Genomic DNA, 18183 nt, shown 5'->3' on the forward strand with positions numbered 1-18183 from the left:
GGATTGAAGGAGGGCAGAGTAATCACCAAATGCACCCAATATTGTCAATGAAAGATCCGAGTAATTTTGGGCAGGTTTCACTTGCATTCAGCTGGTGAGCTACCAGCCTGATCCAAGCACCAAGGGGCAGCTTGCTGGTTTTAGGGGGAGGCAGGAAATTCAGCAGGCCATTCGGAGAGCACTTTAGAAGAGATGATTGTAGTGGTAATGTTACTGGACTAGTAATCCAGAGGCCCATGCTTATGCTCCGGGGCCACGTGGATTCAAATCCCACTACAGTAGCTGGAAATCAAGGCTAGTCTCAGTAACAATGTTGACGAAATTATCATCAGTTGTCACTAAGGTTCTTTGAGAAAGGAAAACTGCCATCCTTACCTGGTCTGACCAATATCCAGATCCAGATTAATGTGGTTGACTTTTAACTGCCCTCTGAATTGGCCTAGCAAGCCACTCAGTTGTAGCAATTAGGGATGGGAAACAAATATTGACCTTGCTAGCGACACCTGCATCCCATGAATGAAACAAAAAAATAACTGTCCTACAGCTTGGGATCACAAGAAAAGGCTTGACTGATGGATATAAGGGCAATGGGAAGCATTTTTTGAAAGGGTGGAGGATGAATAATAAGGTGCTGAGAGAACAATTATGCTTACCCTCCTTCCCAGAAATGATAAATAAATGATTTATTTTATTGTTTGAAGAGCTTCTTTCAGCAGACCCTTTTTAGGTCACTTCCTACTCTGTGCAATGTGTGGGTCCAACATTCAGTGGGCAATGAGTTTCACTGTACCAATAGGGACCTTAATGATGTCAGAGAACCTTGATGCTCATTGGATAATGGGTGTGGCTGTCCCAATCTCTAACAGATACTGTTTTGGATACCGTTGGGGGAGATGACTTCTCAGGGGAAAGCAGCAGGAGCCAAGTCCATGGCACCACGGGCGGCTCTGCTGCACAAAAGGGGAGGATGAAGAGTGGCAGGGCTATAATGATAGGGGATTCAATAGTAAGGGGAACAGACATTTCTGCTGCAGCAAAAGAGACTCCAGGATGGTATAAGCTAAAAGCAAAAAACTGCGGATGCTGCAAATCCAAAACAAAAACAAAAATAAAAATACCTGGAAAAACTCAGCAGGTCTGACAGCATCTGCGGAGAGGAATACAGCTAACATTTCGAGTCCAAATGACTCTTCAACCAGGAGAGTCATTCGGACTCGAAACGTTAACTGTATTCCTCTCCGCAGATGCTGTCAGACCTGCTGAGTTTCTCCAGGATGGCATGTTGCCTCCCTGGTGCCAGGGTCAAGGATGTCTCGGAGAGGCTGCAGGGGGAAGTGAAGGGGGAGGGCAAACAGCCAGTGGTCCTGGTACATATTGTCCCAACGACATAGGTAAAAAACGGGATGAGGTCCTACAAGCTGAATTTAGGGAGTTAGGACATAAATTTAAAAGTAGGACCTCAAAGGTAGTAATCTCAGGATTACTACCAGTGCCATGTGCTAGCAAGAGTAGAAATAACAGGATATATCGGATGAATACGTGGCTGAAGAAATGGTGTAGAGGGGAGGGATTCAGATCCCTGGGACATTGGGACTGGTTCTGGGGAAGTGGGACCAGTACAAACAGGACGGGTGGCATCTGTGCATGATCGGTACCAATGCCCTTGTGGCGGGGTGTTTGCTAGTGCTGTTGGGAAGGTTTTAAACTAGAATGGCAGTGGGATGGGAACCTGGGAGACAGGGAGGGGGAAACAAGGAAAGGAATGCAAGACAGAAAAGTAAGAAGCAAAAGTGGAAGGCAGAAAAAACAAGGGCAAGAAACAAATGGAGTCATAGTGCAAAATAAAGCTAAGATGACTAACAAGGTTAAAAAGACAAGTCTAAAGGCATTGTATCTTAATGCATCGAGCAATCGCAAAAGGGTAGAAGAATTAACAGCGCAAATAGACATAAAAGGTTATGATAAAGTTGCAATTACAGAGACATGGCCGCAGAGTGACCAAGGATGGGAACTGAACATCCAGGGGTATTCAATATTTAGGAAGGACAGGCAAATAGGGAAAGGAGGTGGGGTAGTACTGTTAGTAAAGGAGGAAATCAATGCAATAGTGAGGAAGGATATTGGTCTGGAAAATCATGATGTGGAATCTGTTTGGGTGGAGATAAGAAACATCAAGGGGCAGAAAACATTGGTGGGGCCCCCAAACAGTAACAAAGATGTGAGGGAAGGCATTAAACAGGAAATTAGAGACACATGCAATCAGGGCACAACTGTAATCATGCGTGATTTTAATGTACACATAGATTGGACAAACCAAACTAGTAATAATACTGTGGAGGAAGATTTCCGGAAGTGTGTACGTGATGGTTTTTTAGACCAATATGTTGAGAAACCAACTGGAGAGCAGGCTATCCTAGACTGGGTATTGTGCAGTGAGAAAGGATTAATTAACAATTTTGTTGTGCAGGGTCCCTTGTGGATGAGCGACCATAAAATGATAGAATTGTTCATTAAGATGGAGAGTGAAGAAGTTGAATTCGAAACTAGAGTCTTGAATCTAAATAATGGGAACTATGAGGGTATGAGGCGCGAGTTGGCAATGATGGATTGGGGAACCTTACTAAAAGAGTTGATGGTGGATAGGCAATGGCTTATATTTAAGCAATGTATGCATGAATTACAATAATTATTCATTCCTGTCTGGCGCAAAAATCAAACAGGGAAGCCGGCTCAACAATGGCTTACAAAAGAAATTAGCGATAGTATTGGATCCAAAGAGGAGACATATAAAATTGCCAGAAAAAGCAGCAAGCCTGAAGATTGGGAGAAGTTTAGAATTCAGCAAAAGTGGACAAAAAGATTGACCAAGAAGGGGAAAATGGAATATGAGAGTAAACTTGCAGAGAACATATAAACTGACTATAAAAGCTTCTATAAATATGTGAAGAGATAAAGATTAGCAAAGACAAATGTAGGTCCCTTACAGTCAGAAACAGGGGAAATTATAATGGGAAACAAAGAAATGGCAGAAAGATTGAACACATATTTTCGTTCTGCCTTCACAAAAAAGGACACAAATAAGAAATGTTAGGGAACAAGGGTTTAGTGAAAGGGAGGAATCGAAGAAAATCAGTATTAGTCCAAAAAAATGGTGCTAGAGAAATTACTGGGGTTAAGAGCTGTAAAGTCTCCAGGGCCTGATAATCTACACCCGAGGGTACTGAAGGAAGTGGCCCTGGAAATATTTGAGGTCATCTTCCAAAATTCCATAGACTCTGGAGCAGTTCCTACAGATTGGAGAGTGGCAAATGTAACCCCACTATTTACAAAAAGGAGGGAGAGAAAACAGAGAATTACAGACCAGTTAGCCTAACATCAATAGTGGGGAAAATGCTAGAGTCTATTATAAAAGACGTTGTAACAGAACACTTGGAAAGCATTAACGGGATTAGACAAAGTCAGCATGGGTTTATGAAAGGGAAATCATGCTTAACTAATCTACTGGAGTGTTTTGAGGATGTAACTAGTAGAGTAGATAAGGGAGAACCAGTGGATGTGGTGTATTTGGATTTCAAGAAGGCTTTTGATAAGGTCCCACATAAGAGGCTAATGGGCAAAATTAAAGCACATGGGATCAGGGGTAATATACTGGCATGGACTGAGAATTGGTTGACAGACCAGAAACAGAGTGGTAATAAATGGGTCTTTTTCCGGGTGGCAGGTGATGACTAGTGGTGTACCGCAAGGATCAGTGTTTGGGCCCCAGCAATTCACAATATATATAAATGACTTGAATGAGGGAACCAAATGCAATATTTCCAAGTTTGTTGGTGACACAAAACTGGATGGGGTTGTGAGTTGTGAGGAGGATGCAAGGAGGCTTCAGGGTGATTTAGACAAGATGTGTGTGTGGGCAGATGCAGTATAACATGGATAAATGTGAAGTTACACGCTTCGGTGTGAAAAACAGAAAGACAGAGTATTATTTAAATGGTGATATATTTAGATAAAAACAAAAATACCTGGAAAAACTCAGCTGGTCTGACAGCATCTGCGGAGAGGGATACAGTTGACATTTCGAGTCCATATGACCCTTCATCAGAACTAAGAAATATAGAAAACATATATTTAGATATGTGGATATACAAAGGGATCTAGGTGTCCTTGTACACCAGTCAATGAAAGTAAACAGGCAGGTGCAGAAAGCAATTAGGAAGGCAAATGGTAAGTTGGCCTTCATTGCAAGAGGATTTGAGTTCAGAAGTAGGGATGTCTTACTGCAGTTATAAAGGGCCTTGGTGAGACCACACAGAGTATTGCATGCAGTTTTTGTCTCCCTACCTAAGAAAAGATATACTTGCCGTAGAGAGAGTGCAGTAAATGTTCACTAGGCTGATACCGGGGATATCAGGACTGTCATATGAGGAGAGACTGGTTCGACTGGGCCTGTATTCACTAGAGTTTAGAAGAATGAGAGGAGATCTGATTGAAACGTATAAAATTCTAACAGGGCTAAACAGACTGGATGCAGGGAGAATGTTTCCCCTGGTTGGGGAGTCTAGAACCAGGGGCCACAGTCTCAGGATATGGGGCAGGCCATTTAGGACTGAGATGAGGAAAAATTTCTTTACTCAGAGGGTAGTCAACCTGTGGAATTCCCTACCACAGAAGGCTGTGGAGGCTGTGTCACTGAGTATATTCAGGAAAGAAATTGATAATTCTTTGGATATTAGGGGTATCAAGGGGCATGGAGAGAAAGTGAGAACATGGCATTGAGATAGAGGATCAGCCATGATCATATTGAATGACGGAGCAGGCTCGAAGGGCCGAATAACCTACTCCTGCTCCTAGTTTCTATATTTCTGCTTGTTTTCTTGGCTGCCGAAATTGAGGCGTGTTTGAAAATGGCTGCCTCTCTTCCCTGCATTCTGGTTCAATATTACAGCTCAAGAAAATATCAATACAAAACTGATATCAACGATGCTACAGATTTGGAAAAAAATTCCCATATATGAAGAATAGATTTTCATGAATATTATTTATAAAAAAGAAAGTGGACAGAAGGAAGGAAGTCATTGACAGAACTGTTCATGTGGTGAACAGATCTGGTAGCCATTCAAGCCCACCAGATGGTGTAAGTGTCTCTTGCAGCCTGTAGTAAATTGTTGTCTGCATCCTTTTTAGGCTGCTGTTTGGCTGCCTGCACCCATTGCAGCTCCTTAGTAAAATTGCAGGACCCAATATGTTGCTGTCGGTTACCCATATGGGGAAGGTGGTAAATTGGTTTGTTCAAGCATCTTAACTTGCATCATGCATTTCTGCACAGCCAATTGACTGAGGCAGCCTGAGATGACATTGTTACAAAAATATTCAGGCATTGGTGATCTTCACAAATACTGCCAGTGTGGTACCTGTACTGCTCGTGGCTTCCTGATCAGGTTGAAACATGCCGTATAAGCTATAGATGGTCTCTTATGTTGAGTACAGCTGCTACAAGCCCTGCTGTGGGTTTTGGGGCAGTTGGTAGTCCTGGGTTTGTATATTCTGGAGGGAGAATATCAGAGAGTGCTGTCATTGATGCCTCAACTTCCTGTGTTGTTCCTCCTCCTTCTCTTCCTCTAAGTAACATTGATAAGAAAACAATCTCCAATGGCCTCCCCTTCAGCACAGTCAGATTTTCAGATTTTCAGTTTTTCTTTTGATTCCACCTCTATATTGAATGGGGGATAGGCAACAATCGGAGCTCCAAAGGAGAAGACAGGAATCTAAACGTTGATGCAGTTGTGATCAGGATTCCACACCATCCATTCTGTTATGATATGGCTGGTGGTATTTACCAGGCTGACCAAATCTACAAGGGAAAATTAGCCACGCTATTGCAACGATTTTGCAATTTGTATTTATTAGGAGAAGGCTTGTGCACTGAAGTCAGAATTAATGAGTTCACTATCACCTTTAGAGATTTTAAAGATTAAATTAAAACGTTTATTAATAAAAGAAGGAAAAAACTTAAACACACACACAAGGGGCAGAATTTTGAGGTTGTCGGGCAAGTGCGGTGGGCGGGCCCAGGATCAGCTGGAAGACGGCCACCCGCCTGCAATTGGGGGGTTGGGGGCTAGGGTGGATGCAGTGGGAGGACATGCAAAGCCTGAAAGCTGAAAGACAACATTACACATTATTCAGTGAAAGTGAATATATTTTCAGATTTAAAAAAAATTCATTCACGGGATGTGGGCTTCACTGGCTGGGCCAGGATTTATTGCCCATCCCTAGTTGCCCTTGAGAAGGTGGTGGTGAGCTGCCTTCTTGAACTGCTGCAGTACATGTGGTGTAGATACACCCACAGTGCTGTTAGGAAGGGAGTTCCAGGATTCTGACCCAGTGACAGTGAAGGAACGGCGATATATTTCCAAGTCAGGATGGTGAGTGACTTGGACGGGAACTTCCAGGTGATGGTGTTCCCATCTATCTGCTGCCTTTGTCCTTCTAGATGGCAGAGGTTGTGGGTTTGGAAGGTGCTGTCTAAGGAGCCTTGGTGAATTCCTGCAGTGCATCTTGTAGATGGTACACACTGCTGCTACTGTGCGTCGGTGGTGGAGGGAGTGAATATTTGTGAATGTGATGCCAATCAAGCAGACTGCATTGTCCTGGATGGCGTCAAGCTTCTTCAGTATTGTGGGGTCTGCACTCATCCAGGCAAGTGGAGAGTATTCCATCACACTCCTGACTTGTGCCTTGTAGATGGTGGACAGGCTTTGGGGAGTCAGGAGGTGAGTTATTCGTCGCATGATTCCTAACTTCTGACCTGCTCTTGTAGCCACAATATTTATATGGCTGGTCCAGTTCAGTTTCTGGTCAATGGTAACCCCCAGGGTGTTGATAGTGGGGCATTCAGTGATGGTAATGCCATTGAACATCAAGGAGCGATGGTTCGATCCTTTCTTGTTGGAGTGGTCACTGCCTGACACTTGTGTGGCGCGAATGTTACTTGCCACTTGTCAGCCCAAGCCTGGATATTGTCCAGGTCTTGCTGCATTTGGACATGGACTCCTTTGGTATCTGAGGAGTTGCGAATGGTGCTGAACATTGTGCAATCATCAGCGAAAATCCCCACTTTTGACCTTATGATGGAAGGAAGGCCATTGATGAAGCAGCTGAAGATGGTTGGGCCTAGGAAACTACCCTGAGGAACTCTTGCAGTGATGTCCTGGAGCTGAGGTGACTGACTTCCAGCAACCATAACCATTTTCCTTCGTGCAAGGTGTGACGCCAACCAGTGGAGAGTTTTCCCCCGATTTCCATTGACTGATTTTGCTGGGGCTCCTTGATGCCACACTCGGTCAAATGCTGTCTTGATGTCAAGGGCAGACACTCTCACCTCATCTTTGGAGTTCAGCTCTTTTGTCCATGTTTGGACCAAGGCTGTAACGAGGTCAGGAGCTGAGTGGCCCTGGCAGAACCCAAACTGGGCATCAGTGAGCAGGTTATTGCTATGTATGTGCCACTTGATAGCATTGTTGATGACCCCTTCCATTACTTTACTGATGATGGAATGTAGACTGGCGGGGCAGTAATTGGCTGGGTTGGATTTGTCCTGCTTTTTGCGTACAGGACATAACCTGGGCAATTTTCCACATAACCGGGTAGATGCCAGTGTTGTCGCTGTACTGGAACAACTTGGCTAGGGGCGCGGCAAGTTCTGGAGCACAAGTCTTCAGTACTATTGCCGGAATGTTGTCAGGGCCTATAGCCTTTGCAGTATCCAGTGCCTTCACCATTTTTTGCTATAATGTGGAGTGAATCGAATTAGCTAAAGATTGGCACCTGTGATGCTGCGGACCTCCGGAGGAGGCCGAGATGGATCATCCACTCGGCACGTCTGGCTGAAGATTGTTGCAAATTCTTAAGCCTTATCTTTTGCACTGATGTGTTGGGCTCCTCCATCATTGAGGATGGGGATATTTGTGGAGCCTCCTCCTCCAGTGAGTTGTTTAATTGTCTGCCACCATTCGTGACTGGGTGTGGCAGGACTGCAGAGCTTAGATCTGAGCGGTTGGTTGTGGGATCACTTAGCTCTGTCTATCACTTGCTGCTTATGCTGTTTGGCACGCAGGTAGTCATGTTTTATAGCTTCACCAGGTTGACACCTCACTTTTAGGTATGCCTGGTGCTGTTCCTGGCATGCCCTCCTGCACACTTCATTGAACCAGGGTTGATCCCCTGCCTTGATGGTACTGATGCCCAGTTTGGGTTCTGCCAGGGCCACTCAGCTCCTGACCTCGTTACAGCCTTGGTCCAAACATGGACAAAAGAGCTGAACTCCCAAGGTGAGGTGAGAGTGTCTGCCCTTGACATCAAGGCAGCACTTGACTGAGTGTGGCATCAAGGAGCCCTCACAAAACCGGAGTCAATAGGAATCAGGGGAAAACTCTCCGCTGGTCAGGTGGGCCATGTGGTTACAGATTGTGTTCGAGTACAATTCTGCTGCTGCTGATGGCCCTTAGTGCCTCACGGATGACCAGTCTTGAGTTGCTAGATCTGTTCGAAATCTATCCCCTTTAGCATGGTGGTTGTGCCACACATGATGGAGGGTATCCTCAATGTGAAGGTCGGAGTTTGCGGTGGTCTTTCCTACCGATACTTCCATGGACAGATGCAGGTGCGGCAGGCAGGCTGGGGTCAAGTATCTTTTTCCCTCACCACCTGCCTGCAGACTCAGTCTAGCAGCAATGTCATTTAAGAGTCAGCCAGCTTGGTCAGCTACCGAGCCACTCCTGGTGACATTGAAGTCCCCCACCCAGAGAACATTCTGCGTCCTTGCCACCCTCATCAGCTGAGGGAGGGCACTATGTGATAATCAGCAGAAGGTTTCCTTGCCCATGTTTGACCTGATACCATGAGACTTCATGGAGTCCGGAGTCAGTGTTGAGGACTCCCAGGGCAACTCCCTCCTGACTGTATACCACAACCTCTGCTGGGTCTGTCCTGCCTGATGGTGGAAGGACATTGAGCTGCCCCTTTTCCGTCTCGCAACACCTCTGCAGGAATTCACCCATGACTACCACGATGGAGTGGAGGTCTGTACGCATCTCCGCGTTCTGTTGGATCAGGGTCTCCATGGCATTTGCCATCCTTCCCATGGAGACATGTGGGCACCACTTTGTCAGAGAGCAGGTGGACGCACTCTCTTGACTTGCGTGCTGCTCTGTTGAGGGCTTTCAACACTCTGCGTGATGTTCCACTGCCTTTTGCTGACTCTCGACGATGAGATGGGAGGCCGAATCCAGAGGCTCGTCATTTGACTCGGACCTGACAGATGCCTCTTCCCCAGCAGTCCTCCGAGTGCTGGGAAGTTCAGCTGATCCTGCCTCCTCCTGCTGTGGGCACGTGTCTGTGAGGTGACCACGAGATTTTGAACCCGAGCCTCCTCTAGATCTATGTTCCACCGAAGCGTGTGTCTCTGCACTGGTGGAGGACGTGGGTAAGCACTGTGATGGGTCTTCCAAGCTTCTTATTTCCAGCTCTCCAATGGAGAAGGAGTCCTCTTGGCTGGAGGTGAGGATGTGGATGGAGCTGAGGGACTGGCTGGTTGAGGGCGTCGGTCACTTGGCAGAGCTCCCTGTGAACCAAAGTAGAGATAATTAGTGCATGGAGCAGAGTCAAAAGCAGGAGAGAGAGCACTCACAGTTGTGTTGAGAGAGGGATGATGTGGTGCAGGATCCTCATGTGGGTGTTCGTCACTGACCTCACCGTCGCCATAGGCACGGACCATGTCCTCACCGGTCGGCGCGATGGCACACTCCTCAAAGTGAGTGAGAGGCCTAATGTGGGCTGTGACCTCTCCCTGCTGTTGTGAGCCAGCTTCTCCTGCATGAAAACAGGTGGAGAGAATTTGAGCAGGGCACATGGCACTGCGTGGAATGTTTGGTGAGTGCAGCCATGGACGGGATGAGGACATGAGCTCCAGACGATATGAGCCTGATGGAGATGTGAGGGTGTGTGTGAGAGTTAGTGGCGTTGTCCCTTGAGGTGTGAGATCCCAGTGGATGTGTGATGGGTTTGAGAGTGTGTGAGTTAGGAGTGATGAGGTAGTTGACTTGCCCTGGCAGAATGGGTGATATCATTCATCGTCTTCCTGCACTGGATGGCTGACCTCCTCTGTTCCCTGGTGGAGTTGACCACCGCTGCCACCGCCTCCCAGGCAGGATTGGTGACTCTGGTGGAATTCCTGTAGCCAGAGTGGGGGTAGAGGATATCGTGGTGGCCTTCCACTGCATCCAGTACGTGCCCCAGAGAGGCATCACTGAATTTGGGAGTTGCTGTCTTCTTTGCTTTCGGGGCCATCTGTCGCCTGGAGCAGTCCTGGTCTGTAGACATGAAGTAGGCTGCACTCTAGTGTGCTTTAAATATGGCGTCCGGAGTGAGGAAGCCCTGAGGTTATGGCGTGGTGGGCAAATCCGTGCATGCCTGTCAGCAATCCTGTGTGTTTCCCGTGAATGCATTATTAATGAGGCAGGATGTGCAGGGAATGGGATGATATAGAGTAAAAACCCGTCATTGCAGCCAGTGGGTAAAACGCTTCTTTTCCCACCTGCTACCACACTTTGTGGAAATCTGGGATGATTCTGCCCTTCATCTAACTCCTGTGTAGCTACAGAACTGACTCTCCAATCACTCACACTGACTCCTCACTCAACACGCCCCCCCCATTCCCCTCCTGACCCTCAACTATCCTCCTGATACCCTGACTACCCCTGACCAACCCCATCAACTCAACTCAACTACCCTCCCAACCACATTAACACCCACCACCCGACATCCACCCAGCCTGTCTTGCCTAGTCCCCGACCTGACTGCCCTTCCTGACCCGACCTAACTACCACCCCACCCACCCACCCATCCATCTACTCACAATATCCACCTGCCACATGACCCAGCTACCACCCTACTCTCTGCCACCACCACCCCTTCCCCCCAACCCCAACCTGCCGCCTTACCTGATCTGTTCTGTTGTTGCTACCCGTGATGTGGACACCATGAAGCAGTCTTGTTGAAGTTACAAAGAAGTCTTTATTAACATTCCTGAACTATGTACATATTTACAGTAAAGGGTAAAGGTATGGAGAAGACCCCATACTAGGCCCTTACATGTTGCTAAAAACAAAAAGCTAAAAGCTACTGCGGATGCTGGAAATCCAAAACAAAAACAGAATTACCTGGAAAAACTCAGCAGGTCTGGCAGCATCAGTGGAGAAGAAATCAGTCAACGTTTCGAGTCTTCATGACCCTTCGGCAGAACTGAAGCATAGTTAGGAGAAAGATGAAATATAAGCTGGTTTAAGGTGGTGGGGGGAGGGGGGGTGGGAGAGAGAGAGAAGTTGAGGGTGTGGTGATTGTAGAGATAAGCAAGCAGTGATAGGAGCAGATAATCAAAAGATGTTACAGACAAAAGGATCAAAGAGGTGTTGAAGGTGGTGATATTGTCTAAGAAAGGTGCTAATTAAGAATGGAAGACAGGACACTCAAGGTACAGCTCTAGTGGGGGTGGAGTGGAAAGACTAACAAAGCTTTAGTTTTAGATTTAAAAATAATGGAAATAGGTGGGAAAAGAAGAATCTATATTTTTCCAATAATTTATATAGATTCTTCTTTTCCCACCTATTTCCATTATTTTTAAATCTAAAACTAAAGCTTTGTTAGTCTTTCCACCCCACCCCCACTAGAGCTGTACCTTGAGTGTCCTGTCTTCCATTCTTAATTAGCACCTTTCTTAGACAATATCACCACCTTCAACACCTCTTTGATCCTTTTGTCTGTAACATCTTTTGATTATCTGCTCCTATCACTGCTTGCTTATCTCCACAATCACCACACCCTCAACTTCTCTCTCTCCCCCCGCGCCCCCCCACCCCCCCACCCCCCCACCTTAAACCAGCTTATATTTCATCTTTCTCCTAACTATGCTTCAGTTCTGCCGAAGGGTCATGAAGACTCGAAACGTTGACTGATTTCTTCTCCACCGATGCTGCCAGACCTGCTGAGTTTTTCCAGGTAATTCTGTTTTTGTTTTACATGTTGCTGCCTATTTCTAGACTGACCTTAGCTCTAGGTCAGGTGCCTTCTTACATCACTGTGTGGGCGGTACTGTGCTCAATCCCATGTTAACCCTTTAGGTACCAGATCCTTCTACAACATTACACACCTGCCACCCTACCCACCTGCCACCCTACTCATTTACACACTTACCTCACCCAAGCTATTACCCTGTCAATTATCTCATTCGTACACTCACCCATTCACTAACATTCATCCATCCACCTATTCGTTAACATTCATAAATGCACGCATTCACTAACATTCACACTGGACCTTCAAACTTACCTTAAAGCAGCTAGTGCAGTAAAAAGGGGGAATGGCATGTCTTCCCCCCGACACGACAGTGCTGCCATGAAGTTCTCCCTGGGACTGGATGCTCCGCATTTCTGAAGAAGCTGGGCTTGGAAGATCCAGCCAGGAATGCGGAGCAGAGTCAAGCTGCAGAGAAGTATGAGCGAGTGGTGATCTGACGATGATTGCTGCTTCATGGTATAGGTCTTTTGATTGTGAAACCATTGAAATCACCTTCATTTTAATCTATTACCGACTAGTGTGATTATCAGATAATCCAGTGCATGTTGCCTGGCTCTCCAGTTTTTCCTTTCCAGCATAACAGACAATTCATATTTGGATTCAAACAGCTGGGGTAGCTTTTTTCTCACTTCTCTTGGCATAAAAGACCATCCTGACACAGTACATTGAGAAAAGTGGTCTTGGAGGATTGCATATCTGAAATGGAGATACCAGATTTCCCTGCATTCATTTTAAATTAGACATTTTGTTATGGCCTGCAATCCTGCCTGCCCAATTTCACTTTATCCACTGTGCCCAGGCAAACTTAAATACCCAGGTGCAATAAAAGAAAAAATGCCACTTTTCATTTCTTGATCAGCAAGTTTTTCCCTTTGCCTGCAAATAGTGGTCAAGATTTGTGGCTTTGGTGAATCTGATAACAATTATACCTAATAGTCTGCTCCTGAGCCGGCCTCCAGGGTGATTTACATATTTAACTGTGCAGGGAATGGTGCCAGTGGGTGGTTATGTCTTTATCACAGTGCAGGTGACCCTCTCCCTCAGAGTGGCAGCAGCATATTCAACATCTATCACAGGCAGGATGGTTAACTGCCTCAGGGTGGCACAGGGTTGTTGGGCATCAGCCACAGTGCAGGTGGCTCATTGTCTCCGTGGTCCCAAAGTGTAAAACTATCATCATTTTTTACAAGATCATCCTACAATTACTTAATTGAAAGCTGCATTTAATTTTTTAAAAATTCTGCCATTCGACCTGTGCTGGACGCCAGAAGCCTTAGCACTCAGCATTGCTGAGATAAAAATTATGAAAATGGCACCAAAGGTCATATTCTTCTAATTTGTATGCACGGGCAGGTATGTTGCACATCCCTGTCACTTCTGTCAGGGAATTCTGGAAATGGCAAAGGAGCCGCTGAACTTACACTAAAGAACTACTGGCTCTTCGGTGGAAGGTTCAGTCTGGTGAGTCTCCAATTTTACATTTTGAACCTTTTTGAAGAGAACACAGCATTTATTTTAACCCTAACTACTCCAAAATAAATAAGATAAAGGCTGAACTTCCCATTCATTCACAGCTTCATTAGGTTCTTAGCTTGAATTTCTTTATTGAAGGACATGGCTGTAATAAATCCCTTTTCTTGTCTTTACGAATTTAGCAATGGGAGTGTAATTGTACTCTATCAAGTAGCCTCTAACAAGCCTGTAGCTAATGACAAAATCATCACCAGTCTCCAAAGTCTTCCTACAAATTTCAGAATTGAGACTATACCTGGTAAGTAGTTGTTTAAATAATAAAATAACTTTGCGAGAGAGCATTTGAAGTTATAAATGTACAGAAATGGAATACTTATCGCCTAAATAAATAGGATGTTTGTATTTGCATTGTTTGATGTTAAAGCACTTTAGGCAATTATGTAATTGTTTAAGAACGTTAATTTACATAGGATGCTGCATAGCCTGAGTCACTAATGTGCTCATCTTGCTGTTGAATATCTGAGAAATCAGGACTCCTATTCTCTAGAAATTTTGGGAACTCAGATGGCTGAACAATTTAGCACAAATAAGAAATTAAACCAGACTTTCATAATTTCTCAAGTTTTATAGTTTTGGACAATTTGGTACAAGAACTCTTAGATGATTTATACCCAATACTGCCACTTACTCGATAACTGGTATGTTTGCATACTTGGTTGTTCCTGTGTTCTGCTTTGGTGTCTGGAAGGTCCAGGGGCTAAAACATGTAGGTTTCCTTGACTAAAGGCAGCACAGTTTGAGCTGTTGATGATCCACTTCTCAATGTTCATTATCTTATGAGGGCTGCTTTTCCTCTTGGGTTCACTTTTCCATGAAAGTCAGGTACAGTGTATCCAACGTGTGTTGCACTAGCTTACATTTCCTGATCCAATTTGCTTGACTCTAGTACTTTTCTGGCACAGGTCCACCCGGACCAAAATTTCTGTGGAAACATTGGTTAGGGATGAAAATGAGAACATAGCTGCAGGCCTGAGAGGCATACAGCTTCAATGTTGGCCATTGACATTGTTTCTCATGTAGCCTTAATGCGTAGACTACCACATATACCTGCCCAAGCAGTATGAAAGTTGTCCAATTATCTCAGGCCCAGGACATCGCAGTAAGATTTCCTCAGGCTACTGTCCTAAATCAGTCATCTTCAGCTGCTTCATCAATAGCCTACCTGCCCCCAACATAAGGTCAGAAGTGGGGATGTTCACTAATGATTACACAAGGTTCAGTTCCATTTGCAACTCCTTAGATACTGAAGCAGTCCCTGCCCATATGCAGCAAGTCCTGGACAACGTTCAGGCTTGGGCTGGTTAGTGGCAAGTAATATTCATGCTATACAAGTGCCTGGCAATGACCGTCTCCAACAAGACAGAGAATCTAACCATCTCCTCATGATATTCAATGGCATTACCATCCCTGAATCGCCCAACATCAACATCCTAAGGTTAACCATTGACTAGAAGCTTAACTGAACCAGCCGTGTAAGTACTGTGGCTACGAGAGCAGGTCAGAACTGGGAATCCTGAGATGACTAACTCAAATCCTAACACCCAAAGTCTGTCCACCATCCACAAGGCACATCCATTTGCCTGGATGAGTGCAGCTCCAGCAACAGTCAAGAAGCTTGACACCATCCAGGACAAAGTAACCTGTTTCACTGGCACCCCATCCAACACCTTAAACATTCACTCCCTGCACCACCGATACACAATGGCAGCAGTGTACAACATCTACAGATGCATTGTAGCAACTCACCAAGGCTCCTTCGATAGCACCTTCCAAACACACGGTCTCTACCATCTAGAATGGCAAATTTCCCTCCAAGCCACACAGCATCCTGATTTGGAACTGCATCACAGTTCATTCATTGTTGAGGGGTCAAAATCCTGTACTCCTTTCCTAACAGCACGGTGGGTGTACTTACTCCACATGGATGGCAGCAGTGCAAGAGGCAGTTCATTGCCACCTTTTCAAGGGCAATTAGGGATGGGCAATAAATGCTGGCTCAACCAATGATGCCCACATCTCAAGACCAAATAAAAAACTAGCAGGAAATGCTAGGGCATTGTTATGAGTGAACAGATCTGACGTAATAGTGACTGCCCCAATTTCCTCTTTTCTTTTGATTCTGACCATGAGCTCAATTGGCGCTTTTAGTTTTCCAGCATAACATACAACCCACCAATCTATAGTTACATCAGAATGTGTGAAATGGGATTGGGAGATTCCATTGTGGTCTTCCTAGAATGTTATCTAAGAGCATAACAGAACATGAACGTTAGTACCAGTTTAAATATAGGCTTCATGATTACCCACCAAACACTCAAACTATGGTATTACATGCTAGAATTTGAAATATGGAAAGCTGAATCGTTCAACTTGAATTGTCCCTTGACAGTGAAATGCAGAATACAGCTAATAATCCCTGAGGAATATGACAAGAGCCACATAGTAGCTTTTTAGAACCTTTTCTTTCATGTAATAGTTGAGTTTACAAATTGCCAGAATTTTTTTAATTCATTCATGGAATATGGGCTAGGCCAGTATTTATTGCCCATCCCTAATTACCCTTGAGAACTGAGTGGCTAGGCCATTTCAGAGTCAACCATATTGCTGTGGGTCTGGAGTCATATGTAGGCCAGACCAGGTAAGGATGGCAGATTTCCTTCCCCAAACAGCATTAGTGAACCAGATGAATTGACAATGGTTTCATGGTCATCTTAGACTTTTAATTCCAGATTTTTTTTTAAATTAAAATTTCACCATCTGCCATGGTGGCATTTGAATCCTGATCCCCAGAGCATTACCCTGGTAATATGGATTACTAGTCTAGTGGTAATATCACTGTACCACCACCTCCATAGCATTCATCTTAGCCAGAAAGAAAAGTTTTCAAACTGTGGCTGGACATATTCTTGGAGATTTCATCACACGACCTCCTGCCTCCATCAAGGTGCAGTTTTGCAATACCTGTGGAGGAGTCATACAAACGTCACCTATAGAGTGACCTCCCAGTACACTTTAAAGGAATCTTCACAAAAGCTGTGTTGACAGTAAGGGCATTAATGCTCGCTGTGGCTCAACAAAAATTGACTGCTTCCAAATTCCTGACGCTTTGGGGCCTATAATGGAATGAGCTTTCTCCAACATTGCTTTTACTTACCTGCAGCAGCTTATTTCCACCCCCACCAATAGGAAGATAAGAAATAAGAGGAAGAGTCGGCCATTTGGCCCCTCAGGCCTGACCTGCCATTCAATATGATCATGGCTGATCTGATTGTGGCTCCAACTCCACTTTCCTGCTGGCAGCCCACCCCCCACTCCCCCTGACATAACGCTTAACTCCCTTGTAGATGAAAAATCAGTCTAACTCAACCTTGAATATATTCAATGACTCAGTCCCTACTGCTCTCTGGGGTAGAGAATTCCAAAGATTAACGATCCTCTAAAAGAAGGAATTCTTCCTCACCTCCATCTTAGATGGGAGACACCTTATTCTTAAACTGCACCCCTGAGCTCTAGATTCCTCTCATCATCTACTCTGTCAAGTCCCCTCTGAATCTTACATTTCAATAAGATTGCATCTCATTTTTCTAAACTTCAATGATATAGACTCAACCTGCTCAACCTTTCCTCATAAAACAATCCCTTCATCCCAGGAGACAGTCTAGCGAACGTTCTCTGAACTGTCTCCAATGCAAGTAGATCCCTTGTCATAATCCTCTGGTGACCAACAAACTAAATGCACCAAATTTGCCAAACAATTCCAGTGAAAAACAAAATGGGCAAGATTTCACCTTTATAACTTTTACGTTAACAATTAAACCAAAAAAGCAACATAAATTAAATATCAGGTAACAGAAAAATCTAGGTGGACACATGTCTTACAAGTTGCATGATAACTAGCAGATGCAAGAAAGATAGGCCTCACAGGTTGATCAGGTAGCCTACCCAGAGTCGGTGAGCAGCAAGACATCGTGAGACCTGAGTGAGGATAGAAACAGTATGGAGAAGACAGATTTCAGTCAGAGCAACAGGAAATGGCGATACCAGGAGCGGGAATAGAATCAGCGCGGAGAAGGTGAGAGTTCATTCGGAGCCGCTACCAGCTGCCACTGCCAGTTTCCAGTCAGAGCCCACTTTCAGAAAGAAAAACCAAGGTGTGACATCATAGGAAAGGAGGTAGGTAATGGCTGGTGAGTATTTCTTATTTATTTTATCTACACTAGGGAGTAAACTAGATGAGTCTTGTCTTATTTTTTAAAGTAAGGTTGATTATTACTGGTAAAGTGTATTAAGTATTATTAAACTTTATCAGTATTAGAAAGGTTTATTAATAGTAGTAAGCTTCATTAGTTTTGAGAAAAGTTTATTCTCAGCTTTAGGATTTATTAGAAGTAGCAAGGTTATTAACAGAGAAATGGCAGGGCAGCTCCGATGCAATGTGGGAAGTCCCAGACGCTTCCTGTGCCTTGGATAACTATTTGTGCAGGAAGTGTCATCAGTTGCAGCGGCTTGAGCTCCAGT

The 18183-nt window shown here is 44.9% G+C and overlaps 1 protein-coding gene across 1 annotated transcript in view; it reads left to right on the forward strand.

Moving 5' to 3' along the window:
- The window catches only part of LOC144681112 (adhesion G-protein coupled receptor F1-like), a 136424-nt gene that overhangs the window by 12383 nt on the left and 105858 nt on the right, over positions 1–18183 (forward strand). The window contains exon 4 of the mRNA XM_078542842.1: positions 13788–13903. Coding sequence (XP_078398968.1) covers positions 13788–13903 — 116 coding nt within the window. The remainder of the gene's footprint in view (positions 1–13787; positions 13904–18183) is intronic.

This window comes from Cetorhinus maximus, chromosome 5 (genome assembly GCF_964194155.1).
Source record: "Cetorhinus maximus chromosome 5, sCetMax3.hap1.1, whole genome shotgun sequence".
Taxonomy (NCBI): domain Eukaryota; kingdom Metazoa; phylum Chordata; class Chondrichthyes; order Lamniformes; family Cetorhinidae; genus Cetorhinus; species Cetorhinus maximus.